At 41.4% G+C, this 24886-nt stretch overlaps 1 protein-coding gene across 1 annotated transcript in view; it reads left to right on the top strand.

Moving 5' to 3' along the window:
- Window positions 1-24886, top strand: part of LOC138194570 (furin-like protease kpc-1) — a 182260-nt gene that overhangs the window by 114330 nt on the left and 43044 nt on the right. The window contains exon 14 of the mRNA XM_069143414.1: window positions 6698-6811. Within this exon, the coding sequence (XP_068999515.1) occupies window positions 6698-6811 (114 nt within the window). The remainder of the gene's footprint in view (window positions 1-6697; window positions 6812-24886) is intronic.

Genomic DNA, 24886 nt, shown 5'->3' with positions numbered 1-24886 from the left:
TACATGTACAAGGATTTATATACACACAAACACACATTGTATAAGTGCACAACTTGTTACGCAAAGAAACAAACATGCACATTCAATATATTGTCATAACCACATGCATAAACCAGTTATGTTGAGATGGACTTGCACACACAGCAATATAAACCAGCAAATAGAGACATACAGATAAAAACTGCCCATGGTGTCCCAATTTTACCAACACACACACATGCGTGCGTGTGTACTCATGTACTCATTAACCACGGAAATCAGGGCTGGTGGAGTGTGTTTAAAGGAGATTGCAGGCATGCAGTTATTGGACTTTGCCTAATTGATAAACCCATTAGTAACACTTGTTCAGATAACATGGGATGAATCTCAGTCTGCTCACAGTCACTCCAAATGGGTTCATTTAGGCTTAGAGTGCAGCACATTAAGAGAAGATTACAGAGCGACATGGAGCTCCTTACAGTCCACGCCTCGCTACTGTGAGATTGATAGAGACGAACTAAGGACAGCTACAGAGGTAACACAGGACCTCTCACTCCACAGGGTGGAGACACTGTATCCATGGGTGTAACTGGGCAGCAGTTCTTTGTCTCTCTCTTTGTATATTTCCCTGTCTGTATGTGTGTCTACACGGGTTTTTGGGTAGTTATACAAAATTAGACACCGGCTGATATTATCCCACTATGTATTTTTCTCTGTATGTGTGTGGATCTGTGCTTCTCTGTATGTGTACATCCACATGTGTCTGCGTTTCTCTATCTTTCAACTAAAGCTACGATGTAGCTTCAGCAGATCTTAATGCAAAGTGTCCATTCAGAAGAAGCGCCGCCTGGGATGAGACAGTGGGGTTTAAAATGCTGCTTGTCTTGTACCAACACATTATACCCTGCTGACTAACAAGCTCCACTGTTAGTGATTTATCCTCCAGTTACTGCATCGAGGAAAAAGAACAAGGAAATTGGACGTGCAGAGCTTCAGTAAAGCAAGCATCAGGGTGACTGTAAATGCCTCAATCTCTTCTGGCTGCAAATACGTCCATGATGCATGATGGAGTGAAGCTCATATCAGTTTATGTTTAGCTACTCCCGATGTTTCAAATGAAACCTTTTCTAGCCAATGAATTACAAATATTTCATGTTTCTTGCCTTTTGTTGGCGATCAGGTTTAGTCATGCTAACAGCGAGTCTGTATTGTAATGTCACTCTTGCTGCCTGTCCACCACTTTGGACCACGCGTGTTTTCGGTTTATGTGCAGTAGTTTTCAGAAGGTTTCACTGTACCAAAATAGCTTAACAACTACTGAATAGATCACGATTATATTTTGTACGTACAGCATTAGCATGGGGTGGACAATTGTGGTTTGGGATGAATTGTCAAATTTGGCACACATTTATGTCACCCTTATGAATTGTAATAACTTTGGTGATCCCATGACTTTTTTATCTGGAGCCACCATTGGATCAGAGGTTGTTTTTTTTCCAGCTGTAATTCATGTTCAGTACTAATTAATATATGTTAACATGGGAAACTTTATATTTGCTAAGTATTGGCATTGTAACTAGCAACGTTACCATGTTATTATGCTAATGTCGAGACTCATGTTTTAAACTGAACATGTTAAAGCCACAAGATCATAAATAATAAGTGTGTATTTAAAAGTATAATGATGTCATTTTCTAAACGAAAACATTGACAAATACTTTGTGTGTATTTAGAATAACATTTTAGACCATTTTCTAAAACTATGTATTGAGCACAAGGAATCAAAATTCATACAGACAAGATTAGATTCAACGGTATTGCCATCACACACACAGCACTGTAATTACTAGTTAAACAATGTGGAGTTTAGCATGTTACCAGATAGGCAAAACAGTTACATACAGATATAAAAATAAACTAACATGTAAGGTAAAACACAAACCAGCGGGATCGTGTTTGAGAGAATGGAAGCAAATATACTGTTTTTTCACAATAATTTTTTTTTATAGCAGCTCTATAATGTTACCAACTGCAACATGTCATGAAGTGAATACAAATTTGTAAAATTGTGTTGAATTCAGTACAAATGTCACCTGAAAATATGGTTTGTAATAGTATTCATAGATCCAACAGTAAATCAGCCAAATTCAAACCAACAGAACCTTCTTTTATTCTCCAGACGACAGTGACTGGGTGATATCTAATTTGTAAAAGGCAATTTTTCTAAAACTGATAACCAGCTCTGTTCTTACACCACGTATCTTCACTCGTCTTTACAGCTTACGGCATTTGCAAACATACAGTATGTTTTAAGAAGAATTATGTGGCTTGTGCTCCCCACAGAATTTCATTTTCGACGGTTGTTTACCAGAAAAAAATTGTGGAGAATGATGCGTCTAAATGATCGAGAGCTGACAGTGTTTTCCTCCAGGTCCTGATCTCTCTCTTTCTTCACCCCTCCATCTTTCTGTCTCCTCGATTGCCCATCTTTGGCGTTCTCTCCCCTGGGCTGGACACTTTGTCCTTACGCTCCCTGTCTCCTTCTCCTCATGCCAGTCCTCCTCCTCCTCCTCCTCCTCCTCCTCCTCCTCCTCCTCCTCTGCCTGGGCCCAGTGTGAGTGATAAATTATTCGTGGGCATGCTCGGAGGGCCCAGGGCTGCTCATTCCTGCACACAGAGGACTAGCATTGATCCAGCCTGTGGTTCAACTTAATTGGAAACCCAGTTACACCAGCTACAGACACACTCCCACACACAAACACAGAGCGCACACACACATGCACGAACACGCACGAACATGCACTCCCAGACGCGGCATGTACGGTAAAGCCGCATCAATACACACATATGGACCGTTGTACAGGACAGTAATACACCCGTGTATAGGTGCATTACAAATGTCAACATAATTACACACCACACAGACACACACTCAATCCCCACATGCACTCATGCATTAAAGTGTTACAGAATTAACATCTGCCTAAGTAGCAGCTACACTATAGATGTTTTACAGCCACTGTGCACACACAGAAACACACACACACAACATCAAAACTCAGGAATTCATGCAAGCACATGATCTGAAATAGAAGAGCAAGTAGATGGACACAAACCTCTGCGTGTGCCTATACACACACACACACACACACACACACACACACACACACACACACACACACACACACACACACACACACACACATACACACACACACACACACACACACACACTTTATAGTCACTAAGCCTGCATTCTAAGCAGCACTAAAGAGGAATAACAGTCCACAGTGGAGCAATATGGAGGCCCAGGTTTATCGATTGGACTGAGACACTGACTATCATACAGCTAATAGATTACATCAGACACATCGGAGCGGCCCAGTCAATGAGGCCTGATCCTATTAACTGGGGATTTGTAAACAGTTGTGTGCTCACTGTGACGGCTGCTGTGCTGCTTTGTGAGCCTTGGTGAGGGGATGACGGCTGGAAGGGTCTGGGGGATGCTCGTTTTACGGCTGCCCTCGGCCCCTGAAGACCAGCAATCGGCCAGTTCCCACTTCTCTTCCTATTGTTGCTGTTTCTCTTTCTGAAGAAGACTTTTTCTGCAGTTGTAAGTGTGCAGTAATGAAAACAGCTATCACAGAGTTAGACATTCAGTGGCCGCAAACATGATTCTTTTGCTGGATTTTGTCCAAATTGAAAATCCTCGTGTTATTTTATGGTGCAGGAGTTATTGTATGTTTGTTGTATTTAACACCGGACGAAATCAGTGCGGCATTCTTTCAGAAAGATTTTAGCTTGTAAGCTTTAAGTCAGACCAGCATTTCAAAATGAAAAAATGTGGGATCAGTTCATTTCAGTGGGATCAGGAGGTAGCTGCTCCACCAAAGAGGCAGTGTGCAGTTGTTATGACAGGACCTGTAGGTATGAGCACACTTACCCTGCAGTCATGTGTGTTCCAAAAAATGGATGTCATATGTAATTAAAATGCTTTATAAATAGTATTGATTTAACACAGCTTGCTGTACTCACAAAAACAAAGTGCAGTCTCGTTCAATTGGAAGTTTGTATAAAACTAATGTAATATGTTCCTCATTACCATGACAAGATTGCAACATTGAGATTTCCTGGAAGGTTCGTATTGCGCCTGGATAGCTATCAATTTACAATTAGCTTGCCAGGTCTATTGTTATAGTTCTACCACCTCGCCCTCGACATCATCACTACATAGATTGCACTTTGCCTGTTTTGCAAAAATGAACGGATGTTCTTTTTTTTTTTTTCTTTTGATACTGTATATTATGGTCAGAGATTTTCATCCACTCAGCTATCGACAGCAGTTGATCGGGTTTGTTGTGCTGCACATGTTCATAATACGAAGTTTGTATCATTTCATCATCTAATTAAATAATCCTGGTGTTGATTTGAACAGGTTGGTAGATAAAATGATAAAAACACCAACAGCTTCACAAAAAAATCCCCTAAAATACCTAATCTTGCTGTAACTTCATATATTTAAAAAATAATAGCTGTAATTACAAAAGAGTTATGGACTCCAATAACAATAACAAAGTCTGGAAATCATCTTGAAATGTTCTTTTATTTAACTCATGTAAATAGTTGTGACCAAACCTTAACCAACAGGAGCAGGAAATACAAGTTTCAGCATTAATACAAAGAGCTTCTGCAGTGACAGCTCAGTTCATCTTAAGTCCATTACAGCACAGGCAATACTTCTGTTTAACCATCACTATGGTGGATGCTGGTCATGGGGTTTTCAGATTAATTTCGTGGCCTAAACCTATTCACACGTCCCTTCAGGGGCTGTGCGCTGGAGAGGAGTGAAAACATTGAGCGAGAGCGAGGATAGCAGCGCTGTGTTCTCAGCCAACAGTGTGTTTTTAAGAGCAAAACGACTTTTCCAAAATAAATAGATCTGTGTCGCGGACTGCTAGGAGAGAGAAAAGCCCTCGGTTCAATAATTAATTCCCGAGTCGAGGGTTTTGGAGAGCTGCTGATTGGGCTGATTTTTTTTGATTTTTTTTATTCTGTTATGATACAAAGGAGGCCGTTTGAAGTAATTTGTCCCAGAGAGAGCGGCTTGGAATACCATACATGCTTTGATTTAGCAAAGCAAATTTAATTTTGTTTGCTTTATGCAAACCAGCCGGGGCCGCGGGGCTTTCTCTGATTCCACCAGAGGGGTGATGGTGGTGGTGGTGGTGCTGATGATAGAGGTGGTGGAGTGCGCACAACAGAATCATGCTGCTGCCGCTAATATATAATACAGAACGCACACGCATACACACAGACGCATGCAGTGAGCAGCAACAGTTCAAAAGTACAAAGCTTATTCCCCCCCTCTACACACACACACACAGGCACACACACACACACACACACACACACACACACACACTCACACACACACTCACACACACACTCAATCCCTTTGAAATCAAAGCTTAAAATAATTGTTTGTGCGTTGTGTTTTGTTTCATTTTATCCGTCTATTATTAGTGTTACTGGTATTATTCCTATCATGTTGTTTTAGCTGCCTGTTCGCACTGCTTGCTGGGGTTTTGTTTTATGCTGCTAATGAAAGCTTCTCTCCTCGCTTTTGTTCTGCTTCATTTTTTCAAATACGTGAATGGAATAAATCTGTTTATATCTGTGCCTGATATTTCCCGAGATGTCTAACACCCAACAGCACAATAATGAAGAGGCTACTTGTGTGATTTTTTTTTTCCTCCCTTTCTTAAAGCTTTTCTTCACATCGCTGTGCAGACTTTTACCATAGAAGAAAACTATGAGGATATCTACAGACGTGAAGCCGAGCACATGGATGATGTGTTGCATTTAGGTCATCAATGATGGGAGAAATTAAGCCTAACTGTTTGATTACCCTCATTCTGTCCTTGTGCAGTGGAGAAATGACTCTCTGTGTACACATGTTGAGGCAGACAGTGGAGGCATTTCTACTCAAAAACAGAAAAAAAAAAAAAAAAAGCTGTTCAGAATGGGTGGCCAAGCGGTTTTCTTATACTCCATTCAAGTCATTTTCTTAGCGAACAATAATGAGTGGATAAAGCAGAAAAACCCAATTTCCTTTATGCTTTTTATATCCTGAAAGAGCCCTCATTGACGACCCTTTGGTCTTTTGTTATAGAAAACTGAGCTAATATCCTCCAGCTCTCTGCGCAGTTTAAAGGTCTTAATTGGATTCCATTAGTATATTGCTTGACATGACACTTGAGTCCGCTCTATTAGAATTCCCCTGCCTGGGATTAAAAAGAAGACTTTTTCTACATTCGACTCTCTAGGCTCTTTTGTTAAAGTCTCAAATATTCTTTGTTGGATTCACAGTTTTTAGTGACACCATTATTAAAAATGTAAGCTTGACTTAAATAGGTGCTTTTATGTCTGGAGGACCTGCTGTTAAAGGTATGGCAGTGTCTCAGCGCAGCAGTTTATGTATCAATAAACCTTTGCATTAATACAGTATAAGCTTTACATGCAGGCCTGATAAAATGTTCTGCAAGCCCCATAAACCAGTCCTTCAGTGTCTTTCTACACAATACCGTGTGGAGCTCCCTGCAGGTTTCTTTCCAGGGTATCACGCAGAGTTGAGGTATTCCTTTGCGGTTTCAGTGTAGAACACAGGCCGAAGGAAGGATGCGTTTGATGATATTCTGTTTTATGCTTCTTGCCCTAGTCCTGAGCTGACGTGGAGGGATGTTCAGCATCTGATCGCCAGAACAGCAAAGATCCCCGACCCTGCAGAGCCCGGGTGGAGCATCAACACAGCAGGATATCATGTTCACCATAGGTACTGTGATGCATCCATGCCAGTATTGAATGGTTTTGAACACAAGCAAGTGTTATCGCCATCGGGGTTACATTTAACCCTCTCACTCACAGCACACCAGTATTCTTCCTACTTCTTAAGTAAGGCTTACACGTCGACGTATTAATCAACCACATTTATCAGTGAACATACAGCAGTAAAAGCTCTGTTTTATTCCAATGAAAGTGAGCTACCGTACTTGGCTTAAACCCTTGTCTGCTTACTGTGAGGTCTTACCTGACAGCCAGCAAAGACTTCACAAAGTTTCCGCCGCAGTGAAGAAATATTGTGAAACATAATTCCCAAACCTGACTGGCTGACCAGCTCTTTCGTCTTGTTTCGAGTCTTTATGCTAGTGCGTATGATACTATTTAAAGCCTCTCCTTATAGCACCGCCTGCTGTTCTGGAGGGTCATTTACTCAGGACATTCCTTAAACCCTTATCTGAACAGGGTTTCCAGACTATAATCAGAGCCAAGACTGAAGCAATGAGCAATAGTTTGGCAGAGCCAGGCTAATTTTGGGCATCCCTAGTTCCACAGGTAAAAAAAAAAACACATAGGCTTTTCACATAGAAAACATTAGTTGACTCAGACTTCTACTGTTTGGATCAACATGAAACTTTCCTGTCATTTCAGAATAATATCTGGTTATCGCGCCATTCAGGCCTCTGAACTTCGTATCCATAGCGGTGGCACTTGGGTTTTAACTTTAATTCCGTTTGCAGCAACATTACAAACAGAGCATTCAAAGCAGGTCACAGCCTGAACTTTTGACCCACAGGGAGATATGTTAAACTCTGGGAACTTTGACATTGTATAACACAGACCAAAGACATCATAAATTACAGGAAGTGTATTTAATTGTAGGAATCAGGTGTTACATATGACTTCAACCGAGTCACTGATGTCATTTACACACACACACACACACCTCTTATGCACGCACACACCTACACACTCTCCTCATATAACGCACACAAAAAGTAACGGCCTGTTTTATGACAGTTGAGACAGGTGATCTTGTCCAGGGAGGAGTGTCATTGTAATCCTCTAATGTTATTATCACACCCACAGCGTGTCTGAGTGTCCGTACCTGCAGTGATTTACACAGACGCAGGCTGCAGGGAACGGAGCTTCTGCCTCTCACTGTATGAGGCAACAATCTGAGAGAGCGAGAGACAGAGGCCTGTGCTCTTCCAGACGTCGTATAAACGCTTTTACAATGCTGTCACGGTGTCTGCAAGGCGATGACATATCGGTAATCAGTCATAGTGTTTGTGATGTTTTTCCTTTGCTCTCTGTCTCGCTCACCTTAAAACTCTTCATCCTGGCTCGAACTAACTTTCCTCTCCTCTCTTTGTACTCTCTTTTCTTTTCCCTTCTCTCACTGTTACTCCCGCTCTCTCACTTCCTATTTCTCTCCTCCATCCCCTCTTTCACAGCATGCCATGTCATAAAATAGATTGTAATTACTGTGTTGCTGTGAGAAGAATGGATTAATTAAAATATAATGATGCCGATCACACCAGCGGGCGCTTGTTGAAATCTGTCCATTTAGGTGCTGTGGCAGAGGACTTGTAATGCCCTGATCATACTGCAGCGGCCACGCTAATTATAAAGAATGGTTTATTGCATGGGCGAGGACGGGTGGACTAGACAGTGCAATCAGCACAGGGTCACTCACCATCAATGAGGATGTTACAATACATTAAAGATTAAATATGATATCTGTAATAAGAGGATCCATGTTCAAGTAAATTAAAGCTAGTGCTATATGCTTAGGTTGTAGGAGGTTGGCAATGGAAGAAAAACTTTTTTTTTTTTTTTTGAGGTCCTGAAAACATGATTGGTCTGAACAAAAACTGAGATTATGTAGATGTATAAAATGTATAATTTTTTTAAGAAAGAAGTTACGGTTATGGCTAGATGGATGGATGGATGGATGGATGGATGGATGGATGGATGGATAGGACAAGTAGAGTAGGCTCATCAAGTCTGGCAACTAACTCTGTAAAAGACCCTGTTATACAGTATTGTGTATCTAAAAGGATTTTTGACATGATGCTTTGGCCAGAAATGTAAAGAGTAAAAACAGTAATACCTCATTGTAAAAATACTCTTGTAAAATTATTATACAAATTATTGCCCTTGTAAAATTATTATATTATTTATATTGCATATTGTTGTTATAGATCATTATTATTACGATGCCACACACTTGACTGTTATTTATTCTATGACAGTGCTTCATATGTGTCGTGGGACAGAAGTACAAAACTGCATGAAATGTAACTCCTCAAGTTCTGTACAAGTACTGCAAAATTTGACTTATGTAGCACCTGATATCAGTCCAAAGTGTAAAATACACCTGTCAGTCCATTCTAGACATAAAGGTAAAGTGCCCGAGGTTTAGGCAGGTTGTGGGAAAAGATCACGGTTTAGGTTCAAGATTAAACAGTTGCAATTTGGTTAGGTTATGGCACCAAAAGCTACTTGGTTAGGATTAATAAAATGTATGTTAAAGAAATCTACGTTGACTTTTGCTCCCTCGCAGTCTCAAACACTCTCCTGGGTAAAAGTCTTTTGTTTGTTTCATCCAAACACCTCCTCCTTTCACAGAATTTATCATTTGTTCACATGACCTCCTTAACTGACTGGTCATACATGCATGTATTTTTCATGCCTACACAAGGCCATATATGATACTGACACAGTCTTCTATAATAGACAGGTGGGTTTATTACATGCTTTGTAGTGATATATGTACAGTACTTCTCTTACTTAAATTCACTTACTTTCCACCTCAGAGCTGGCTTCATTCTTCAGTATATTGAAACTGAAAAAATGCAATTACTTTCAATACATCAACAGTTACAAAGTTAACAGAAAAGTTACAGTATTACTTCCAGGCTAATATCAGTGTACTTTTCACACCAGGTTCATTCCTCCCAAGTCAACAAATAATGTTCTTATTGTCCACAAATTGCTTAAATCTCATCAAAACAAATATTATCTTTAGATTATCTCTCAATATGACCAACTTTGCTACGCTGTCTGTGCCACTCTGTCCCAAACTCTAGTTTCTCCTGAAGATTCAAGTAACAGCTTTGCACTGTAGTTTTTAGCAAATATGACTCAAACATCTTGAACAGTTGAGGATTATTTACATTTGAGGATTATTGATCATTTGGTCTGGTAAATATTTACAGTAGCAGGATGGTGTCTGTAGGATGGACTCAAAATGCAGAATAACAGAGCAGAACATTATTTCTTCTTTCAAGAGTTACGTAGTCTTGCTTTAAATGAGAAAAATCAATAGAGTTGTTGGGTGTAACCTCTAAAACCTCTAAAAGTTTCTCAGGGAGCATGTGCAGATTGGAGACAGATGGCTGCAGTGAAAGCAGCGACTGCACGGCTTTGTAAAAGCTGCAGGAAATATAGCTTCCTTATAAGATGTATGGTGAGTTGGCATTGATGTGTGTGTGTGTGTGTGTGTGTGTGTGTGTGTGTGTGTGTGTGTGTGTGTGTGTGTGTGTGTGTGTGTGTGTGTGTGTGTGTGTGTGTGTGTGTGTGTGTGTGTGTGTGTGTGTGTTTGGGGATCTGGGGGGTTGCTAGGTGGGTAGAATGGGTCGCCCGCATCCCAGAGTTCCCATCTGTTTGACCTCCATATAGACTGGGAGCATTCGAAAAACTCCGATGTCGGGGAGCGACCCCCACCCTCCACCTCTCCACCCTCTGCTCCCACTACCATGACGACAATAAACATGTCAGCCACCACACGCCACAGCAATCTGCAATCAGATTTACTGTGCATGAAATATGGTGGTGCTTTTATTGGTCCAAAGAGTTGTCACTCATAATTTATAGGCTGTTGCCGGGCCGGCTGTGATGTCAGCCGGCTCCCAGCACCCTCGGGAGAATCAAAAGGGAGAGGGGGGGAAAGAGATAGGGGTGAAGGGTGGTGGTTGGGAGGAGGATAGAGATATAAGAGGACAGAAAATGTGTGTGTGTGTGTGTGTGTGTGTGTGTGTGTGTGTGTGTGTGTGTGTGTGTGTGTGTGTGTGTGTGTGTGTGAGGCGAGAGAAAGAGAATAAGGGAGAAAAGGTGATGGAGATGGGTGAAGAGAGGAAAAAAATAACACATCTATCCTGTTCCTTTCCATGAGTTTATCAGGGTGAAGGAGTGAAAGTGTCAGTTTTTTCCAAGGTCTCTACAAATGGATCTCTCCTCTCCTCTCCGGCATTGCTCTGCATCCTTTGAACACTGACACCTATTGATCACATGGTCGGCGAAGGAAAAAAAAAAAATTGTAATCTCTGATTCACATCTCCACTTGAAGCCTCCCTAACCTAGAAATAGAAAGTGGAGAGTCTGGTGTTAGCAGCTTTGCCACGGAGGGATGATGTATGGAGAAGAAGCAGAACGTCCAAACAGGCTTAATTTCATTTAATCTTTCCTGATGGCATAGGTGAAACTACAGTAATTATCCTGTGGGAGATTTAGATAGAAAATAACAGTGGTAGAATAGATCAAAGAAAGGCTGCCCTCACTGCAAAAACAAAGTGAATATCAAGGAGAATGCATGAGTGTCGAAATGGTATCTTTAAAAAAAACGGTTATGGCATTAAAAAATGAGATAAGATTCAATCCCTCTTTTGAAAAATGATACTCTGTTCATGGAGACCTATTAGAATGTTTACATTTGCGGCATTTTGTTCCATATCAAAATAATTAATTGCCTCCATTTTCAAATTAAAAGTACATTACGACACAATTAAGGATGCAAATGAGTCTGGGCCTGTCGCGAGGAGCCAGGGAAAGTGAAAGAGTGACTGCGTTGATGTATGAGGGTTTGCATGCTTTTTTGTGTATTAGGTGTGTCGCAATGGATCATTGTGCATGAGCGTGTGTTTGTGTGTTTGACTACAAAAAAAATGCGTCTCGTTGCCGTTATTGAGGAGGAAGACTCAGTGTTGAAATTACATCAGCACGGGGACATAAATCAGAGCTCTGCAGTAATAAACAACAGAGTAATTAGGTCACTCTTCCCTCAGTTACTGATCGACCACAAGAGCAGATACTATGTTATTCTTATTGTGTTAAAGGCTTCTGTCACAGGTTAGAAAATCACCCAACATAAACAAAACACACATACATATTTCTCGATCTGTGCCTCCCTTCCAGGGGCTCTGACCTCCAATGAGCCTGTTCCATGAAAGATGTCGACATCGCGCTAGAAACCAGGAACAGTAAAACATAATTTTGTCATAACCTTCCCTCTTTGGAGGGAAAACAGATATAAAAGTATATAGCCTGTGGTTTACTGCAAGTCCCCCTCACCCAGCCTGGCAGCAGCACGCAGGGCTGATGGATGCCGGGCGTCGGCCGCCTTTTAATTGCTCGTAAATTTTTGATCCAGGGAAAACGCCACGTTCTCCTTGTCCCCCGGCGACATGGGTGACAGAGCCGCTCAGGAGGGAATAAAGGAGCCTCAGTGAGGAACATTGAGAGGATGGGAGGTAGAGAAATAGGATATACAGGGACACACTGACACACTTTGAAATATACAGACACATATAATCAGGGGCTCCATAGCACATGATGTACTGAGAGGGCTTTGTGAGTGCACTCAGGACCTTTATCAAGAATCAGTATGATGAACTTTGTAAAAGCTAATGATCTATAATTTCTAATTTCTTGTCTACATTACCACTATATGCATATACATGTACATATGATTATGATACCAGATCTCTTCATCCTTTAAAATTGATTTTGTAAATCTTTTTCATTAGCTCACAATAAATCCTCACTGACCATAATATCCTGGTAGAGGTGAGGTTTCTCTTCAAAATTAACCTGAACAACAAATTAGTAGCATGTAAATACAATGTCTAGGCAGTAGGTTAAATGTTGTTTCACATTCACAAGAAAGAAGTTCATTTGGAGTCACAGAATCCTTGTACTTTTGGTGTTGAAACCATTAACTGAAGATACTGACACAGTATTGGAACTAAAAAATAACAAAAGGTGTGTTCAGACTGATCACAAATTGACACATTGATTGATACGGAGGTAATATAGAGACATGAGTGGACCCAAACAGATTCTGTTCAGGGCAACATAGGAGAGGTTGACAGTTTTACAGTTAGGCCATGTTTGGATCAGTAACTGCACCTCATGATCATGATGGAAGTCTTTAGCCAGAGGTGTCAGGCAACAAACAAAGTCACGTGGGCAGAAAATATAGCCTGGATCAACTTCGCCACAATGAAAGATGATAACTTTGTCAATTAGAAAGTTCTGTCTCATCTTACAGTAAAACACTGATCAATGTTTGGGTGTCTGATAAGCGGGACATTTGCTTAAATATTCGACAGTGTCATTTTAGGGGACTTTTACTGAGCATATAAATGTTGTGATAAGTTTCAGAGGAGAATTCTGAAGCTACTTCTTTCTATTTATCTAACTGCTATGATGACTACAGTAGATACTTTCAGAATATGATTTTAAACACTTGGTTTAGTTTATAAAATATGATCAATTGTTATTTATTACATCACCGATGTGCTCCACCTGAACCGCCTACAACAGTGAAGTCCCACTTTGTGTCAGTGAGTCAGTAATAACGACTTAATAGAACACTGACAGGGACCTTTCTGCATAATAAATATTTTTCGTTTGGATAGTTTCTGTACATTTTGTTGATAAAATGAGTGAGGGAGGTGGCGAAGCAGCTGAACAGGCATTAATATGGCACTTGGTGTGTACTTAAAACTGACATTACATGTCATGACAGTGTGTGTTGTGGCTACTTTCACTGAAGGCACCTTCCATCCTTACATGCTGGCTTTTGCTGTTGGTCTTTGGAAAACCCGTACTAGTTGACCTCTATTGCTGTATGTATCTGGGAAGGACATTTCCTAAGCTATAGATAGGCCTTTAATTTTTAAAGAGGTATGATCAAAGAAACCTTTTACTCTTTTATACAATTACATCTATAGATATACATGGCAAAAATTGTCCATGTCAAGCTCCTACTGCAGCTGAGAGGACGTCTGTCTAAAAAGAAACACTAACAGGGTGAAGAACTGAGGTGCAGTAGCCTGTATTTGCATATGCAGCTCTTTTTGTCCTTTTACTGTGGAACAGTCCCTTAAGTGTCTGCACAGCGTTGACAGTAATGGAGATGAGATTGAAAAATGGGGTTTCAAATCCGTCTCTGCAGACTTGTGACAGTTGCCAAGCCTAACAGATGCTCATATGATCAATTTCTTACCCTGTTTGTCTTCCTCCTGAGATGAAAGTGTGAGGAGATAAATACGGGTTCATCCCACCACTTGCTTGTTCATTGCAGTAAGGTCCGACATCCTGCCGAGGATTTTGATTGTTTCCTTCTTCTGTGTCAGACTCGGCCTGGCATCAGATCTCTATCACTATTTTTTCCTCTTTTTTTTTGGATCCTCTTTTTCTACTCTCATTTTCCTCTCTCATCCTTCCCCCTGCTGTTTGTGTTGTTCCAGTCTCATTTGGTGGTTTTCAACCCACCGGGTTTGGCCTGTTGTGATCTCTTCCCTCTTTGTATCGATTCTGCCTCCTCTCTCCCTCCTAGAGGTGACCAAATCAAGACACACCAATCATCCACAGGTCACACCCAGAGGTCAGAGGTCAAAGGGAGCTGGCTAGGATCCTGCTCACCTCTCTTCGTGTGTGTGTGTGTGTGTGTGTGTGTGTGTGTTAGCGGGGATGACTACGGTGATGGGGGATCTCATCAAACATGTATTTTTTTTCTACTGACAAAAACATACCTCCATGCATGACTTACATTGAAACATATACAGATTGTTGACATAAAAACATCTATATCTTTATTATCGGATGATTTGCAACATTTTATTTTTTTTCTACCTATTTACAGTGAATGTAACTGAATTAAGATGTACCTTCCTCTCAGTCATAACTTCTTCACATTGAAACACACAGACAGTAAATGTACTGTACATGGTCTTTGCATTGATGTCAATATGTTTGTTAAGTGTCTGTAAATCTAACTTATTGTCTGCAGTGCAAACAGGAACTACTAGATTTAATGAAGGATAACTCTCAATGCAGATTTGGCAAAATGTCAACTGAGGCTGTGTACGTGCTGAAAATACAATGTTATGTTTGATATTCAGACATTCTGCGTGGATCATCTTCACCAACTTCATCAGTTTCTCCAGTGCAGGAAAAATGTTGATGTTGCAAGTCTCAAATTAACCTCATGATTTCATATTGAAGCCTGGTAGCACGCTTCTCAAAATGATTTTAAAGGGGAATATGGCTTTATCAATATCACCTACCATTATTTGTATCAGTGCCTCCTCCCACTGCACAGAGAATTTTAATTTATGTATGGTAGAGTTCTTGGTTTTTGTCAATACGTTGTTCATTATGCCTCAGTGTTGGTGAAGGCATTATGTCTTTGGGTTGTCCTCTTTATGTGAACACGATATCTCAAGAATGACTTGAGAGAATTTCTTCAAATTTGGCCCAAATGTTCACTTAGACTCCAGGATTAAATAATTTGATTTTGGTGGTCAAAGGTCATCATGAATGGGACCTCACATCCATACCATTTTTGCAAACGGGATATCTCAGGAATGCCTTGAGGAAACGTTTACTCGGGTTTAAGGATGAACTGATAAGGTTTTGGTGGTCAAAGGTTGAAGTCACTATGAGCTCACGTTCGTCCTGCTCATTCAATTCCAACTGTAACCATTAACAGTCACATAAATTCAACTGGAAGTTAGTTTTGAGTCAATTTGTTATTTTTGGAGATGTGGCTCAAATACTACACTCTACTTAATTATGGTAGATATTTTAAAGATATTATTGCTTTTGTATATTTGTGACAACAAAACAAAAATAAAGAAGTTTAGACTGTTTCCAGCATCTTCCAGTTGGCCTTTCAGGTAGAAGGTAAAAGTCTGAAAAGATGTTTTAGAAAATATACAGGAACAGAGAAAGATAGCAGATTTGCATTATATGGGGAGGCTGTGGCTCAGTCAGTAGAGTGGGTTGCACACTAATCAGAAGGTTGATGGTTCAATCCCCAGCTCCTCCTGTCCACATGGCTAAGCATCCTTGAGCAGGACACTGAACCCTAAATTGCTCCCGATGGTGTACCATCAGTGTGTTGTAAGTCACTTTGGATAAAAGTGTCAGGGAAATGTAATAATATTCCCACTATTTATGTACAATTCAACATAAAAGCACTGGCAGGCAGTGAAAGCACAATAACATTTTAATTCACTTTTATTTATTTAGCACCAAATCACAACATATGTAATCTCAGGGCACTTAACATAGTGAGATCCTTACAAACTTACCTTACAAGGCCACCACATGACAAAACAAAACTCTTAACAAACAGTTGAAAGAGTGTAAATCAAAAACATCAATAAGCGGGAAGACCCAAAGAAAGATTAAGGAGAACATTTTAAAAAGATACCGACAATGCTTAGCTCACCACAGAAAAAGGTCTAATTTTTGCATCATGAAAATAGCCATCCAGATTCTCTGATATCAGCGTTACGGTGTTTCACAGGCTAACCAACGTAGCTCTACAGTCATGCTGCAGGCTGACCGACTCAGACCCACAGCTCTCTTCCACTGGGCACAAAGGGAGAGAGATGGGTGAGCCTGATCAACCCCAGTAGTGTCAACCCAATTACTCATTCTCTTAAAGGGCTATTAAAACATAATTGCCCGGCGATTTACATCCAAGTTAACGTGGCCCCGAGATAATTTATTATTTTCCATAAGCCCTCTCTTTTGTGTGCAGACTGAAAGAGTGTGGGGGAGAAAGAGAGGGAGACCGTAATTTCCTGAGTCATGAAGAAAGGCATGTTGGCAGCCCAGTATAATTGTTTAAACCCCACTCTCAGACACCTTCCAGTCACCCCCTTTTAATCCTCGTTATCGCTCTCATTAGCCCGGGGTCAGGGGTCAGCCAGCTCCCTCTAGAAACACAAACACAGCACTGGGGAGAGGAAGGCGTGGATGAGGTGCAGGAGGGGCACTGGCCAGCCTGTGTTTATTCACCTTTTTATATGTATAATAGTCACTATCTTTGTTTTAGGCTAACAAATATTTAGAGCATGCTTTTGTTGTACAGTTGTATATGCGTCGGGCTGTTTAGTGCATATGTTAGGTAGTTAGAGCCTGAATTTTTTTTTTTTTTTGTCATGAATGAGTATTGCAGTAGAGTTTAGGTGCTGTATGGAAGCAAATAAATGCCATATTAGTTTAAAACAACTAAGAAAATTAAACCACCATTAAATATGTGATAGAAATGTATGCAGTTTGAATCCCACTGTGAGTTATTTCATGTTTTACAATTTCAAAAGATTCAAAAAATCTGAACTTTTCTTTCTTGGGTCATGTGACTATAAAAATGTCACCTGTTTGGACTCAGGGCCAATGAATTTCATACAAGCCCGGCTGCTTCTCCTGGGAAACCAGGATGAGTTTTTAACCTTGACTTTTGTTATCTGAATTTACCCAATCAGTTTAAACAACTTGTTTGTTTGTTTTTTACTTAAGTTGATTTTTGTTTATAAAAATGGACACTTATCCTTAATTTCAGCCATAAATGTTTAACCCTAAAAAAACTGTTAATTTGTTTGAAATTGCATACCTAACTGGCATATGTTAAGAGTAAAATTCAAACTGCACCAGTTCAGATACATTTGTCTCAGTCATTTGATTGGTGGGGTTGTGAGTAACCCCCCTTTACTCAACCTCTAAATCAGCACCAACTCACTTGCTCACAGTTTTTCAAAGTAGATAGCTGGTAGGTTATTCCAAACATCTTGGAGAACATGGCACAGTTGTTCTTTGTATGAGGTCTGTTTTCTGTATCTTCATGTAATCCCAAACTGACTCCATGATGTTGAGGTCGAGGCTCTGAGGGGGTTGCATCATCTGTCACAGGACAGCTTGTTCTTCTTGTCGATGAAGATAGTTGTTTTGGACTCTGATCAGCCATCTCATTGAGGTTATTATGTGATGGATAAAGTGCCTAAAACATTTGCACTGTAGATGTATGTCAGATGATTTCTTTTCACTTCACAACACTTCTTTCGCCCCTTCATGACCTGTATGGTTTTGGATGGATTGACTCCTTCTAGTAACTTTTTAAGTCATTGTGATAAATTGAGTTCAGTTGTAGCATGATCTAATATTAATTAACAGATATTCCTTTATGAGCTGCATCATATGTTAGAGAAGATAATTAACATTTACAGGCACAGTGTAACATGATATCACTCACTATTCAATGCAGTATGACAGTGTAGCAGGATGACAGGTCACCAAAATGGAAATCCACTGTAGTCATGTGACTCGTGTTAAATGTTTTTACTGCAGCTGTGAATTGTTCTCTGCACATTTCATTCCTTGGTTTTCTTCCCATGAAACTGTTTCCCATCTCCTCTGTGGTAATGCTCACCTTCTCTGAACTGTCTGCAGGAGTCACAACCTTGTTTCCTCCCCAGTGTCCATTTCTAATTGAAGCTAATAAAGATCAATTAAAGTCATTGAGGGCTTTTCTTAAACAAGGCCCAGCTACTAAATGCATTAGCAGGCTCTCTGTCTTTCTCAATATACACTATATGTCTCTCTCCCCTTGTTTTGTATGCACAGGGGCTTGTTGGGGTCTGCGGAGGCCAGGGTATTTCTAGGGTCACATCAATGAACAGTACTCCTGGCTGTTCTCTGAGCTGACATTTCACCGCTACATCTGAAGCCAGTTCCAGCATGTTGGAATTAAATCTGCTCGTAGATGATCCTTGTGCTGACGTTCAGTATGATTCCAGTAGTTATCAAACCTTTTTATAGAGAAAGAATCATTTTGTTCTTAACAACCAGCCTCGAATGAGACTTTTATGGGAGAAGGAAGGACAGGACATGATGTTTTTTGTATTTGTGGTTCTATGTCAGTGTGTTCACACTGACTTCACTGTGGAATGAAAGTCTTCTGACTTTTCATAAAGCACCATCATCAGCTTAAAATGTCAGTTTGTCTTGTACACTCATTTATGACCAAAAACCTTCAAAGTGAATGGCATTACCATCAGTCTCAACTATTGTATACTTAAAATGCTTATATGCTATGACAAAATACAGAATTTAATGGTAAATAATATGATGTGAGATCAAAAACTTCAGATACTCCACCCATAAAACCAAACACCTGATTTACATCTGGCCACCATCCCCTTCACGGTTGTCCCCTTGGAAAGTATCACTCCCCTCCCAGCGCTCCTACCTCACTTGGAACGCTCCCTCCAAGTCATAATGTGGTTAGCACGTCAAGCACCAGCTCCAATTTTGCACTACACATTGTCAATGGTGACCCTTACATTTGAACTGTATTTTGGGGAACAGAGAGAAGTTGCACCGAACCAAATCTGGTGACTGGTGGGGGTGGGGAGCAACAATTGTGTTAGTGTTGGCACGAGACTTGTGCATTCATAATACACTGTGAGCGGGCGTGTTGTCATGTTGGAGAATCAACGTGCCATTGCATCACAGTTCAGGTTGTTTGCACCAAATGTTTCCCCTTTATACGCCTCAGAACGTCACAGTGGACCTCAGTGTTGACAGTTTGACCCTGTAGAACGAGTTCATGGTGCGCAACCCTACAAAAGTCAAAGGGACACCTTTCCTCTTCAAACATCAAAACACCTCACCTGGCAGAGTGCTTCATTGTCATAGGTTTTATGAAGCATTTCGAGGGTCTCTGTTGCTGAGTTTTACAAAAATTTTTACATACGTTCTTGCTCAAGTTTTTAAGTCCATAGTGGTCCACTATAAAACAAATTAACAAGACTAAATATATGTCTCTTTGAAGACTTACACAAGAGACAAATCACATGACCTAAGCATTTTTTTGTTTGCAGCAAAGAATTGAATGCAGATTTTTTTTTTTTTTTACTTTTCTTTTTAATATTCTAACATCCTCCTCTGGCCAGTTTACTTTATACATTACTTCATTACACTAAACACAATGCAACATACCGTCCGTACAGTACATATCCATGTTGGTAGATACTGTTTTACCACATCCCCCATCACCCATTCACCTCATTGGCACAGAGATTCCTGCATCGCTAAAGCTGGGGTCAGAGTGTTACTGCACTGTCCAACTACTGTAGCACCACATCACCATTCTCACCTCAGACTCACCAGAAAACAGGCGATGTGATGGAGCGATAAGAGAGATGAGAGAGAAGTGACCCATTCACAGGACAGCAGGGAGCCTGATGGTGCTACCATGAGCTGACAAGACTGTCAACACTCTTCATACAGCTGACTGTGTGTGTGTGTGTGTGTGTGTGTGTGTGTGCGTGCGTGCGTGCGTGCGTGCGTGCGTGCGTGCGTGCGTGCGTGTGCTTGCATGTCCTTTACGTGTCAAATTCCAGTGTGTATTTAGATGAGAACATGTCTGAGTGTGCACAGTGTGTGTGAGATCACGCAGATTGTACTTGTGTGTTATAGACTAAATATGTGTGTTTGAGTGAGAGACTACTGATGAGTGTGTTTGCTAATGTATCTGGGAGTATATTAGGATTAAACCTAAAATGTTACTACATCCCACTTGTATGTGTGTATGGTTTGTGTGTGTGTGTGCGTGTGCGTGCGTGTGTGTGTGTGTGTGTGTGTGTGTGTGTGTGTGTGTGTGTGTGTGTGGAATGTGTTTCATTAGTCGTGCTGTTCCGTGTGCCCGAGCAGCTTCGGTACAGTATATAGCAGCCAGTCTGGTGCAGGGAAGAGGCGGGAAGCTCCCGATCACTCAGCCTGGGCTCTTCCTCCCTCTCCATATGGCCACAGAAAGCCTCGGCTGCCTCCCCAGGCCTCCGCCAGTGTGAAAAGCAATTGTGTGGAATGTGTAGGAATTAAGTATCCCATCATTCAGGGCAGACATGCAATTAAAAGAGCTGCGGCCGTCACTCGTGGTAGACATCGGGTGAGTCATGTCACTATAACTCAACAAGGCTGATGGCTGCCATTTTCTTTTTTGTTCTTAAGAGGGAGGAGTAAACACACAGCTTAACACATTTCCTGTCTCCCATTTGCTGTACACGTTCATTTACGCAGACATCCACAAACATAAGCATTCCTTTTCCCAAGGCTATCTAATACAGTACATTGTATGTCCATGTGTGAAGAGTTATTGGTTGCTCTAATCATTTCTCCTGTCCATATTAGCTGTTAAGGAAGATCTTTCTTGACAAAGCTGTGATAAAAATGTATTCTAAGTCAGACAAGCATTATTACATGGTTACAGTTACAGTACGTTTAGCACAAATGCTCTTTTTGACTCATCCAGCGATTAAACTACTATTTGTCTCACTTTCAATGTGAGTGCAGAATTGTGAACATCATCCAGGAGTGAGTCTTAAAGTGTGCTATTATTCACATACAGTATTTAAACGATACCGCTCTCTGTAATAGCTGGATTTTCACTTCTCCTTGTAGTGTGGCTATATACAGATCATTAATTTAGACTTTTTTTCTTTCATATGGTCAAACATATTGTATAAACCAGTTCTTTTGTGGCGTAAGCTGGCCCTGACTCCTTCAGTCTTCTGCTCACAAAGCGAACACACTGCAAAGACATGCGTTTCAATGGTGTGAGCTGTAGTTGAACATCCACTCCATTGTACCCGTGCTGTAGGCTCCATATTCTCTTGTTTCAAATGACCCTTGTTTGTCATCTCTGATTAATGAAGTCCTGTCGTGGTCTCTTCTCATGTTAAGCCATTTCTTTGATCTCTTACCATTCCACATAGTACTACTGTTGCGGGACGAGCAGTCACCAAAACTATTAGTCAGAGTGGGAAGGACAAAGAGGAAAAGGGGAATTTTGTAGTCAAAAACTGCAACTTTGAAAGATGTAATTTGTCTAACACAGACTACTGAAGCCTTGTATGAGCTTTGATTGAAGACTGTGGATTTGGTCCCTCAGGTCTAATATTAAAGTCACGCTAGAAAGGCATCACTTCAAGGCCAAGAGGAGCAGAAGGAAAAATTACAGCCACCAAGAATTCAATAATGATACATAAGAGCGTGCAGTTATTAAGACAGACTTCATAAACATACTTTTAGAAATCTGACCCGATCCTTTAATGCACATATGCACGCACCAATCTTGGCATAAATATGAGTGAATGTGCAAGCTGTACATTAAGAGACAAGAGAAGTCAATTATAAAAGTGTTGGCATTCAAAAAGAACGAAGGTCATGCAGATAACATAAAAATGATGTTTACAAGTGATGTGAATTAATTCCTGCTGCTGTACTTACTGTACATTTCTACTGAAGTTTAAACTGATTTCTTACCAGCCTGTTAGCAGGTGGTAGATAATATATTCTCATATTTCAGATGTTCCCTATGTTGTAGAGAAACACACTGTTATACTTGTTTAGTTTAATCTTCATAGAGATGAAGAGTCACTTTTGTCAAGTGGCCAAAAGAGAAACATTAAAAGAAGCAAAGACGTAGTAAAAACTATTTGATGACTGAACCCAAAATAAAAAATATACTACACGAGCACTTATTTAGACTGTGAACGACCCCATACATAAAACAGATTGAACCTCAAATCAAACTGCAGGGCTCCACACACCGCAGCTTTTCTCCTGCTTTCTCTTAAGCATATTGAAATAGCGCACCTACTCTTTGTACACAGAGCAGTGTGGAGCTTGTCTCTCTGGTATTTCCCTCCAGTTTGCCTCTATCACGTCTGATAGCTCATATCAGTCTGCTCACAGAGCTAAGCTTGAGTGGGCTACAGTGTAAATATCCCAGACCTATTATTACCCCAACAAAATGTTCCTAGCCGTTGTCAAGCCACTAAGTACAAAATGGTGAATTGCAGACACGAAGAGAGATAATTGCCACTCACACTGGAAATTTGGCAAGCGTCTTCCCCACGAGACCCGGATGAAATGGTGCTTCAACCCCCGAAACTGTCATTCTTAATGAAATGGTAATTACAAACCCAGCGGAACAGCTGAGGGGTCTGCCGGGGCCCACGGAGCCCAACTACCAGAATAAACCTGCTACACCAACCTGCAGAGAAGAGGGAGGGAGGAAGGAGGGGGGTGTGTGTGTGTGTGTGTGTGTGTGTGTGTGTGTGTGTGTGTGTGTGTGTGTGTGTGTGTGTGTGTGTGTGTGTGTGTGTGTGTGTGTGTGTGTGTGTGGAGAGGGGTGGGGGTTGGGGGGGGCAGCAGCAAGACGATATAAAGTAGGAGAGACATTCAACACCAGGAATCTGAGATTTATTTCAATTGTGAAATGTAATGCACACTCCAGGTTGGAGTGTGCAGTACACTGGGACCCTCATCAATAACACCGGCTGTGTGGAAGGCAGGAGGGGAGGTTGGTTAAGAGCGCCCACACAGCCTGGGTAATTGATTGCTTTGTAAGTGAACGTGTCTTTAACCTTTGGGAGGTCAGGCCCAGTCGGACACCATCAGTCCTGCCTGGGGTTGAACCGCTTCCAGCCGTTTGTCTTCCGCTGCTCCCTCGTCTCAGGGCCGATTTGTCAAGCATGAGATGTTTTGGGTGTTTAGATTACAGGCGAGATGGGAAAACAAAGGCAAAATGCCACCCCAAACAAAAGGCCTGAGCCTGGATCTCCCACTGATCTGCAGGCCGGGCAGGAGGCCAGCTACCTGGGGTGCTGAAACTGAAAGGGGGAGAGGGAGAGGGCTGGTGGAGGGGTTGGTTTACTGAAACAGAGCCACAATGAAGCCCCGGAAAAACAGCCACTGTGGAGCTTGAACTGGAGCCAGAATGGAGGCTGAACAGGAGCCAACGTGAGAATTGAACACCAGCCAGCACGGTGACATGAGATAGAGCCGGAATAGCGCCTTGAGACACAGCCAAAATGGCAGCCAGAAACTCTGGGAGATAGGAGGGAGCTCGGGGCAGCTAAGTGTTTTCTTCACAGCAATACTCCTCATCACTGGAGATTTTAAAGTATCCCTTTGCCACCCTCCCAGGTACTTAGGGCTGTCTGTCTGTCTGACAGTTGGAGAGCGACTAAAGATGATTTATCTCTCAGATTATCGGGGCCAGTAGGTATGCCGTCGCTCATGCGACGCCCTGGAGGGACAGGTCAGACACAGGCAACACCGTCTAGGACCAACACTTTGACACCTCTCTCCTCCTCGTCAGGAAGGAGCCGCCGACAGCTGAACTGCACCTTTAATACATTGACATGAGAGAGTCCCATCTTGTAGAGCCATGTGTGGATTAAGGCTGTGTATTTATTTTCAGATGTGATATTTTATCACCGTGAGGTAAAAGCAGCTTTCTCCGCGTGTTTGTGTCAGTGTGTTTTTGGAACTTATGAACAAGTGTGTGCACGCAGAAGAGTGTGTGTTTGTGTGTGTTTGTGTCAAAGCACAAGGTGCTGTGTGTGCCTGCCAGTTCCATCTGCTGTTCTATTACCATAGACGTGATGTACCTGCCACTTCCCTCCTCAGCAGAGGCGTGTGTGTGTGTGTGTGTGTGTGTGTGTGTGTGTGTGTGTGTGTGTGTGTGTGTGTGTGTGTGTGTGTGTGTGTGTGTGTGTGTGTGTGTGTGTGTGTGTGTGTGTGTGTGTGTTGTATTCTCCCATCCTGTTGTTAGATCTGACAACCACTAACACAGGCTCGTGGTGAAAAAACAGGGGGAACATCCTCTCAAGTTCCAGATCCCACCCTGAGTCTGACAGACAAACTGTCTCAGACTGTGGAGGAGCTGCACTCCTTTCCTGCTTTACACTCTTCACCTCACTCCTCTGCCAAGATTTAAGACACCAAAACTTCTATTTTGACACCATTCTCTGAAGTAGAGCATATACTCCATGTGATATTCTCCTGCTTTAACACAAAGTCTTCATTGTGAGACTAACGTGTTTTAACATCTGGTCTCACAATAAAGTTGTACTTTGTACCGCAAGTGCAGAGTTTTGACATCTTCAGACTTTCTCCCTTCTGCGTGGTGGAAGTAGGT

Source organism: Embiotoca jacksoni, unplaced genomic scaffold (assembly GCF_022577435.1).
Source record: "Embiotoca jacksoni isolate LCO1_2020_lvr unplaced genomic scaffold, fEmbJac1.0.p SCAF_11, whole genome shotgun sequence".
NCBI classification, from domain to species: domain Eukaryota; kingdom Metazoa; phylum Chordata; class Actinopteri; family Embiotocidae; genus Embiotoca; species Embiotoca jacksoni.
Note: the sequence above shows the minus strand (reverse complement) of the source record. Positions and strands in the feature narration are given on the sequence as shown.